The sequence below is a fragment of the Corylus avellana genome, chromosome ca4, assembly GCF_901000735.1.
Source record: "Corylus avellana chromosome ca4, CavTom2PMs-1.0".
Classification (NCBI taxonomy): domain Eukaryota; kingdom Viridiplantae; phylum Streptophyta; class Magnoliopsida; order Fagales; family Betulaceae; genus Corylus; species Corylus avellana.
The window spans coordinates 32,512,887-32,522,270 of NC_081544.1; the positions used below are offsets into that span (position 1 = coordinate 32,512,887).

The 9,384-nt window shown below is 37.2% G+C and overlaps 3 protein-coding genes across 4 annotated transcripts; 1 reads left to right on the forward strand and 2 right to left on the reverse strand.

The window, feature by feature from the left end:
• The first annotated feature begins 633 nt into the window (after window positions 1-633).
• On the forward strand, window positions 634-5,056 carry LOC132176886 (probable serine/threonine-protein kinase PBL3). Of its 2 annotated transcripts, none has more exons than XM_059589044.1 (6): window positions 634-1,024; window positions 2,195-2,541; window positions 2,644-2,779; window positions 3,618-3,754; window positions 3,857-3,980; window positions 4,431-5,056. In XM_059589044.1, exons 2-6 carry the CDS (start codon window positions 2,338-2,340, stop codon window positions 4,880-4,882), a joined length of 1,053 nt encoding a protein of 350 aa, XP_059445027.1. In that variant the 5' UTR covers window positions 634-1,024; window positions 2,195-2,337; the 3' UTR covers window positions 4,883-5,056. The 2 variants fall into 2 exon arrangements, with proteins under 2 accessions (XP_059445027.1, XP_059445026.1); XM_059589043.1 differs by having other exon boundaries at window positions 634-1,019.
• A 154-nt stretch (window positions 5,057-5,210) lies between these two features.
• Window positions 5,211-6,283, reverse strand: LOC132176888 (probable serine/threonine-protein kinase PBL9). Its single transcript, XM_059589045.1, has one exon. The coding sequence runs from the start codon at window positions 5,738-5,740 to the stop codon at window positions 5,279-5,281; it is 462 nt and encodes a 153-aa protein (XP_059445028.1). The 5' UTR covers window positions 5,741-6,283; the 3' UTR covers window positions 5,211-5,278.
• Window positions 6,141-7,470, reverse strand: LOC132178432 (probable serine/threonine-protein kinase PBL18). The gene is made up of 4 exons (XM_059590871.1): window positions 7,462-7,470; window positions 6,871-6,950; window positions 6,475-6,814; window positions 6,141-6,206 (listed from the first exon to the last, which is right to left on the reverse strand). The coding sequence occupies exons 1-4, from the start codon at window positions 7,468-7,470 to the stop codon at window positions 6,141-6,143; spliced, it is 495 nt and encodes a 164-aa protein (XP_059446854.1).
• Window positions 7,471-9,384: the final 1,914 nt, after the last annotated feature.

Sequence of the window (9,384 nt, forward strand, 5' to 3'; positions counted from 1 at the left end):
AATAACATAAATACTTTTAAAATTAAACGGTTTAGTCAACGGTATTGTCGTTTAAAATAAATTAAGGGATCGAATAATATCGGTGGACATAGACCGAGCCACAAAAAAAAAATCAAGATCGATAGAGATAGTTTTGTATTATTTATTATTTCTTTTTCTCTCTGACCTTAAAATAATAATAATAATAATAATAAAAAATCTCTAACCAATCTTACTTATATTGTCAAAACTTTCAATTTTCCGAGGGTAGTTACTATAGATACAGTTAGAGTAATTTTAACTAAATATAATAAATGACAAAGTGTTAATATATTTAATTTAATAAATTGGTTCACGTAAAATTTCGTTAAGTCAACTAACAGTTAACTGATAGAAGGATTAATTTAATTTATTATCAAAATCATATAAACTTTCTGTAATAAAAATTAAACCTAATAAAAAAAAAATTATAAAACTTCATAGAGTATTTAGTATTTAATCCTAATCTTTGTCAAAGTTGGTACAAGTTGACACGAAGACAGCAGTAAGGGGCATTCAAGCGAATTCACCCACCAAATCATCAATGGTGATGCACACGTCATCGCTGAGTATTGTATTGAGCAAGCCCCCACGCGCTTCGCGATATATAGAAAGCAAATTAGACTTTTTCTTTCTCTGCGTTTTCTCCACACTTTCCTTCCCTTGCCCTTTCCGTCTACTCCTCCTCCTCCTCCTCCACTTCCTCCTCATAATGATTCTTCTTCAGAAAGAAAACCCATTTTCTAATTTAGTCACAGTTGAGTTTTGAGTAACTTCGGTGAAGTTTAGTGGCAGACCAAATATCTTCACTTGAAGACGCACGAGTCTCAAACTTGCTGTTTCATTTTTTCTTTTCCTTTTTCCTTGCGAGGATTCAGAATTCATGTTTATTTGCTGATTATTAGCATCGAAGAGAACGCGTCGTAAAGACAGTTTATTTGGAGAAGATCCAATGGGAAACTGCTTAGATTCTTCAGCTAAAGTGGATACGGCCACTTCTGGTAACGTACAATTCCCCCCTCCCTTTAACATAATCATAGATTTGTTTTTGGTGAGTGGGTTTATGAGAATCTGTACGGATTTAGAATTGTGAATTGTTGGGCGTGGTTTGCTGGTTTTAGCTCGTTTTGGCTTCTTCCCCACCCCCCCCCCCCCCAATCTCTTTTGGTTTGGATTTGGGGTGGGTGGGGTTGAGTATTTGAGCTCGTTTTGCTTGGTAGTTGCAAAGCGAACTCTGATAAGCGTTATGTGAATATTTTCTCCCGTGGTTTTGGTTTTATTTTCTGGTTAAAAATGTTACGAAAATGGTAGATGTTTTTGTACGCCATGGCGACTGGGGACAACGGAAGTTTTTGGGTATTTCTGAATTTCAGCTCTTGTTCAACTATTAGAGTTTGAATACATGTACTGAACCGTTATCCCAGCTTTTGTTTTCGGGTTTCAATGCTTATTTAAGTTTTTGGTTCTTTTTTTATTTGGTGGGGGGAGGAAGAGTAAGAGAAGTGGTTGACCGGAGATCTATATAATATGCCATTATTGGTTTACCTTGCAAAATTGTTATGAACGACTTGTCCGAAAAGGCTAATTTAGCTTGCTATACTCGATGATTTTTTATGTTATTTTTAGTTTTTGATTTCAGATAAGATCTTGACATTTATTTCACGCTTGGTTGCATTGAGCATGTGAATTTGAGTCTTCACGTCACAGCTACCAAGTCTAAGTTCCAAAATGATTCCTGTGGTAGCAAATGGGCCTAAGGGAAAAATAAGGTGATTTTATGTACAAAATCCAGGGAGGTGTTTTAGGCTACATGTATGGTCTATAAACACAAACTCATACTTAATGATTCTATGAGCATCAGAAGAAGTGGTGGATCAAAGGTTCACATAATGTGATTGATAATTAACTTGTTGTGTCACAGTTTTATTGTACGTACACTTCCACCTGTAATTGAACAAGAGAATTATTAGACAGGAGCATAAGTTTGTATTAAGAGCTATGTTTATGAAAAGAATTTGTTAGCACAGTAAAGTTTGCAGTAGAATTTCTCTATTTAAGGAATGGTCCAAAACAGGCATGCATTGGAGATTGAATCTCTCGAATTGTTCTTGAATTGTGGTAGACACTGTCTCCTTTTGTTGTTAATTCTCTAACAAACTCTTTATTCTCCAACCAGGATCAGGAGTCTCGAAAACTTCCAGCAAAACAAGCCGTTCATCAGCTCCTTCTAGCCTGACCATTCCATCTTTCAGTGAAAAGAGCAATGCTTCAAGTCTTCCTACTCCAAGGTCAGAAGGTGAAATCTTGTCCTCCCCAAATATGAAAGCCTTCTCATTCAGTGAGCTAAAGAATGCCACCAGAAATTTCCGCCCTGACAGTCTTCTTGGTGAGGGAGGATTTGGTTATGTTTTCAAAGGATGGATTGATGAACACACGTTTTCAGCTGCAAAGCCTGGAAGCGGAATGGTTGTTGCTGTTAAAAAGCTTAAACCTGAGGGTTTCCAAGGCCACAAGGAGTGGTTGGTAGGTCTTTTCTTATCCTTCCTCATTTCTTTTTTTGGTTAGATTTTTCTTTGCAACCTTAATATGCCTGGCCGGCCTAATTACTGATCTTATTAATTCCAGACTGAAGTTAATTATCTTGGACAACTTCATCATCCAAATCTGGTTAAGCTAATTGGGTACTGTCTGGAGGGCGAGAACAGGCTTTTGGTCTATGAGTTCATGCCTAAAGGGAGCTTAGAGAATCATCTATTTAGAAGTAAGTTATGCGCTCCTGTAATTTTGTAGGGTAGCATGCTTGTACAATGTTTAGAAGTAAGTTATGCATTCTGTAATTATATGCATATACATATTGGAAAGTAGTTCTTGTGGTCATTCGTGATATTACAGTGCAAGTTCTTTTGCATCCGTTTGGTTCCTTAGAAACAAAAACTCTGCTTAATCGACTATGGGCAGATATTCAAAGCCTCAATTTTATCCTCATTTTTTCTTGTCATCCATACCCATGGTTAGCACTTATCAATGTCTCTTGACCGACATACACAGCTCTATCTACGCCTTTTTTTTTTTTTTGGTTTCTGTTTGGTGGTGGTGTGTGTGCATTCATCTACTTTGCAATAGATTACCCTGTTAAATCAGCAAAGGGACAAAACCAGGGACATTAATTAACCAAGGAAAAAATAGTTTGAAGGTCATCCTGTTCTGCTCCCAAATTTGCTAGAATATCAGCACCTAAGCAAACTTTTTAAGTTCCTAGGAGGAACCATTGGGTCATAATTCATAAGTTGGGTTTAGGAATGAGACTGTATAACTTACAAGAATTTGAACAAAGGCCAGCGGTGAATGGCTGCCTGGACAATCATTAATTGCTATGCTGGAGAATACCTGGCACACTTTCAAGAGCAAAAACTGTTATTTCAATCAGTTCAGTATTTATAAATTCAATTTTTTTGGCTCTTTTAATACGTTTCTTTTAGCCTACTTGTGTCTAATATAACTCTCAGTTTGGTTCATAAATGTAATGTTTGGATACTTTGGAAGTTCTTGATGTGGCTGTGAGAATAATTTGTGATCTTTGATGCTATGTTATTTAACAGGAGGGCCACAACCACTTTCCTGGGCAATAAGGATCAAAGTGGCAATAGGTGCTGCTAGAGGGCTCTCTTTTCTTCATGAGGCCAAATCACAAGTCATATATCGCGATTTCAAGGCTTCTAATATCCTATTAGATGCGGTATGCTAAACAAAGAGGAGGGCAATGTCTTATTTCTTTAGAAGTTGTTTATGCAACATTGTTTCATTATTTATTTAGATTAATTGTTCATTGTGGATGCAGGAGTTCAATGCTAAGCTTTCTGATTTTGGTTTGGCTAAGGCGGGTCCTACTGGTGATAGGACTCATGTCTCTACTCAAGTCATGGGTACTCATGGCTATGCTGCACCTGAATATGTTGCTACAGGTCCGTCAAACACCCATATTATGTATTATCTGTACTATTTAATTATGATCACTCGATCATATATATTGTTGTAGAAGAAAATTTATATGTTAATGTAATGTTTTCTGTTTCAAATTTTATTCTGAAAGGAAAAGAAAAACAAAATCCCCTGTTCCTGAAGTTGCATTCTGGAAACAGAATGTCCAAATCTAATTATCCTGATTAGTTGAAACAAATAAATTTAAGGTGGAAACCATTAGGTTTGTGTCAATATTTTTATTTTTGCACACCCTTTGTTTAAGTAGGAGAATAGTCTCTGTGGATAAAAGAAAGAATAATAGTGTCTGATTTGTCAAATTGAAGTGTTCACTGAATTGGAATATTGCTAATGCACAATGCTTTATTGGATGGAACTTATTCTGGATGCCAAATATCATGGTAAATTTTGCTGAAAGGTTTTTCACTGAACAGGTCGATTGACTGCAAAAAGTGATGTATACAGCTTTGGGGTTGTATTGCTTGAACTATTGTCGGGACGACGTGCGGTTGATAAGACAAAAGTTGTTATTGAGCAGAATCTGGTAGACTGGGCAAAACCATATTTGGGTGACAAACGGAAACTGTTCCGGATTATGGACACCAAGTTGGAAGGCCAGTACCCCCAGAAGGGAGCCTATACGGCTGCCACCCTTGCTTTACAGTGCCTATGCACTGAAGCTAAAGTCAGGCCTCGAATGGCAGAGGTATTAGAAACACTGGAACGGCTTGATACCCCTAAAAACGCCAGCAGGCCCTCCCAATCAGAGCTGCATACAGTTACGCCCATCCGGAAATCCCCAATGCGTCAACACCATTCTCCTCGAACTTTAACACCTGGTGCATCTCCATTGCCATCCCACCGGCAATCTCCTCGAGTACGTTAGACAAACAACATTTTATCTGTAAATTTCTTGTTTTGTTTCTATGTTGTTTATATAGAATGTAGTGTGGGCATATATCTTGACACAATTTTGCACTATACTGAATTGGTAGTTACCATTTGTATATCCTGAAGGTATGTAGCTTTTTTGTTAAATTGATCTGCTTGTTTAATTCAATTGTTTAAGAATGTTTAGAATGAGGTTTATGTTCTTACACCAACAGGGGCAACTTGTTTATTGCTCTCTGAATGCACAATGCATGCGGAGCCTATTTCCTGGCCACTTCAATTATTTAATCATGGACTGGATACAATGTCATTGCAGTTTTTCCTTTTGGTGGTCAGACAAGATTAAATCTACCCTGAGCTACAACTTTGGTATCATGGGGTATATATGATCTTACAAGATGCGGCGTCCCTTTCTTCTATGGAAGTTTTCACTAGAGGAGGGAGGACATGGGGCACATATAGAAGATCTGGGTTTCTTCTGATTGCCCATTTCCTCGTAGTGCTGCTGTAGTCGCTGTAAGTCAGCTACAACTTCAGTCATTGTTGGTCGCTCTTTAGGATCTGAACTAAGGCATCTGAGGATGATCTCAGCAAATTCTTGAACAACTTCCATTGGGAAGTCCTTTTCAAGTCTCTTGTCGAGTACACTATGCATATCCAGCTTGTTGCTAAGATAGGGTTCAGCCCACTGTACAAGATTCCCCTCCGCCCCATCTGAATGTTTCCTGATTGCACCATATCCAGAAAAGATCTCTAGGAGCACCACTCCAAAGCTCTTTATATCAGTTTTTAGCGTCAAATGCCCTGGAAGATAAAGAAACATCAGTCCATAAATTTCTCTCACATGTACCATTGTATATATGGTTCATGAATGAGCAAAATACCTGTCCAAATGTATTCGGGAGCAAAGTAGCCTCTTGTGCCAAGTATCCTCGAGGAAACGTGGGACTGGTCACCTTCGGGTCCATATTTAGCCAATCCAAAGTCCGAAAGCTTGGCCTTGAAGTCCTGCAATATTAACCTTATCTGGTTGATGATTGCAGTGAAGATCGGTGTACATAACTATAATCATAAGCATTGAAAAAACAACAATCACAGAAACTCACGACATCCAGGAGGACATTGGAGGTGTACATAACTATAATCATAAGCATTGAAAAAACAACAATCACAGAAACTCACGACATCCAGGAGGACATTGGAGGCTTTGACATCACGATGAATGATCGGCCTCCCGCGCCGGTGAAGATAATCTAATCCTCTGGCCGCCTCAACCGCGATTTTGATTCTTCTGCTCCAGTTAAGCTCTGTATCATCTTCTGTTTAAACCAATCAGCTCAAGCTTACTTCTGTTAGTAGTGCATTAATTATCATGCCTAAATCTAAGCTGTTTAAACTTCCATGCTCAATATCAATGTTTACCCTTCAAGAGATGAGCCTCCAAGCTTCCCTCCGAGCAGTACCCTATGAGCTTCACTATATATATTTGGATGATTTAATCTGCCCAAGAATTTTAATTCGTTCTGCAGCCACAACACATAAATCTCAGAGATCTACACACAGGGAGAGAGAGAGAGAGAAACAGACCAGCCATTCGTCGTGGCCTTGTGCTCCTCTTTCTCTTAGCCTCTTGACCGCGACAGCAAAAGGACCACCAGGTTTTGCGGCACTCATGGTACAGTAATTGATATATCCCTTATAAACATCACCAAAACCACCCTGGCCGATAAAATTCTTACGACTGAATTTTCGGGTGGCAGCTTTTAGGTCCCTATAGCAAAAGCAATTGAGCTTGTAAGCATGAAGCAATTCATCCTTCCTGTTCACTCCCATAAGAGGCCATCTTGGAGCTATTGGGTAACCATGGCTTTCATCTTTACCACGCTTTTCTGCACCAAGATACACAAATGAAATCATCCATGCACGACTAGAAATATCAGAAGAAAAAACTCTATTCATGCACATATAGATGTACATACGTACCTCTCTGTGTGTTTGAAGAAATGAATGAATTCTCTCTCGAAGTACTGGTAAACCATGTCTTTCACTTTTCCCATGCTTTTCTGAATCAAGAAACATAAAGAATATTATTACATAAATTGATTGCATCCGCGAAGAAGGCAGCATCCAAGGCCAACAATAGGGGAATATACAAATACCTTTCAGAATAGTTGAAGATAGAGTCGAAGTCCTTTCGTGAAATAACTTGGATATTTTCTCCGGACCAAATATGTGTAACCCATGGACGCCTTGAACATCAGCGCAAATCATGCAAACAAATTTTAGTATTAGAAATACCATAAAAAGCACTATAGTTGTGTCAATAAAGGACATCATGTGTCGTAATTAATGGCAAACCAATTGAAGATTGTTCGATCCCAACTGGTTGGTTGGGATCCATAACTTCTTTCGTCAAACAATTTCCCATAAACCCAGTTGATAAAACTCACGCGAGAGATCGAGAATCCACAAGCCTTAGTTGAAGACAATGAAATTATAAATCATATATGGATGGAAACTGAGTTAAGCGTACGTGGAGTGTGGACAGTGGAATATAAACATCACATTAATTACCTTAGACATTGTGAAAGATGTTTTTTGGTGAAATCTATGTGAAAAACACTAAACTTTATTTCGATGATATCAATGGTTGAAGTTGGAAGATAAACGTCTGCTCCTTTTCATAAATCATCCAAGATATTCGACCGTTGCTAATTAAGATGAAAAAGCAGCGCATATTCGACCCTTGGCGATTCCAATGTTTCCTGGCCCTTGGGAATGTCATTGTGATGCATGTTCATGATAACATTGTGGGACTGGGACACATCAAGATTTTCATACCAACCGTAGATCAGGAGCAGAGAGAATAAATGGAAACGATTATATTAATATTTAGGCATTATTAGCCACTTATCTTCGTCGTTAGCAACTTACTAAACATTACTTATCAGTATCTTCAAAGATATGGAAAATGAAATCTGATTTTCGTAAATTCATTTAACATTATAAACAATTTTCTAACCGATTCCCACATGTCATGATTTTTTTTTTCTTGGACATCGATCATTAATTAGATGTCTTTAAGGTGCTGCCCTGTTAGGTCATGTTCAAATCATGAAATCAGATTGATGTTACTCTTATTATCTATATATCCTATCAGATTGCGCTATATGGTTTGGCCATAACATTTTATGAATTTTAAGACGGATGGGCACATGAATGAGCATATAGACATAGTCTTGTGAATGTGACCCCACCACTGAGTCGGTATAACTATATATATATATTTTTTATTTTTCAATTTGATGTTGGGAAAAATTAAGGATTACGGTAAAATTAAACAAAATATGGGTGGACAGCCCAAACAACAATCCTGATACAACCAGAAAATGGTGCGGCAACAAAGAACAAGCGAACTAGCGGGAATGAGTCAAATAAATAATCCAATCCATAAGAAATAACCAAAGTAATTAACCACAAAGAGCTGCATTAAGAGGCAACACAGGAAGCTTTGGAAGAAAGACTTATTGGAACTCTTGTAGGTAAAACCACCAACACACTAGCGCCGTACCGGCCAAGAAAGGTTGGAACAGAGAAGCCGACGAGCAGCCAACCCATGATGAACAAAACCGGCATAAGAACACCACAAGGCAAGGTCTCCACCAACAAATAAATCAACAAAAATACAAGAGGACAAAGGCCCAAACAGAAAAACACCAAAAACAAAAAACCAGAGAAAACAACAAAATTACAGTACTAGCGTAACATATATATATATATATACGTGAGTGTATGTGTTAGCTAGTGACGAGAATGGGGATTAAATAGGAAGTGGAAGCAGAACAACGAACATGTGGCACTGTATTAGCATATATAGAAACATGATGAAGGGGATTACTTTGTGGATTTAGCGTAAGTGCCGGTAAAAAAATTATAGTAATTTTTTTTAAGAGTCCACATGCATTTAGTTTAACTTTCTCCGTCTCTTTTATGGAACACTTAAAAATTAAATTTTAACTCTTAAAAAAATTATAACATAAATGTTGTAGTTTTTATTTTTTATTTTTTAAGTACTTAATTAAGCCAAATCCTTTGTTCATACTTCACATGCACAATGCCGAAATGCATGCTCACAAAACATAAAATTACTTATTATTAATTAAGAGTTCCTTAGGTAATTCCTTTAGTATTTTCATTTCAACTATTCTTGTAGCCTATATAAGTAAGGCACCTTAGCCTTAGGTAATTCAATAAGAAAAAAAATAAAAAAAAATAAAAAAATCAGTCATATCTTATCCAAACTTAATTGTTTATAAGGAGGCTTAAGATTTCTTTAAAATACCCTACGGAGGCCGGGTTTTCCGAATTATCCTATTACCCTCTAAATCCCACGTAAAAAAAAAAGAAAAAAAAAAAGAAAAAGAAAAAAAAAAAAGGAAATTAACAACGGATTTTGTTGAAATTTCTGAGTGACGAGTGCATATATGTTTCCTAAAC

Coding starts and splice junctions, on each gene's coding strand:
- LOC132176886 (XM_059589043.1), top strand. CDS start 971: ATGGGAAACTGCTTAGATTCTTCAGCTAAAGTGGATACGGCCACTTCT. Junction 1,020..2,194: donor AGTGGATACGGCCACTTCTG/GTAACGTACAAT, acceptor TTCTCCAACCAG/GATCAGGAGTCTCGAAAACT. Junction 2,780..3,617: donor AGAGAATCATCTATTTAGAA/GTAAGTTATGCG, acceptor GTTATTTAACAG/GAGGGCCACAACCACTTTCC.
- LOC132176888 (XM_059589045.1), bottom strand. CDS start 5,740: ATGGTACATGTGAGAGAAATTTATGGACTGATGTTTCTTTATCTTCCA.
- LOC132178432 (XM_059590871.1), bottom strand. Junction 6,815..6,870: donor TTCTTCAAACACACAGAGAG/GTACGTATGTAC, acceptor TGATATTTCTAG/TCGTGCATGGATGATTTCAT. Junction 6,207..6,474: donor AAGGCCACGACGAATGGCTG/GTCTGTTTCTCT, acceptor TGGTTTAAACAG/AAGATGATACAGAGCTTAAC.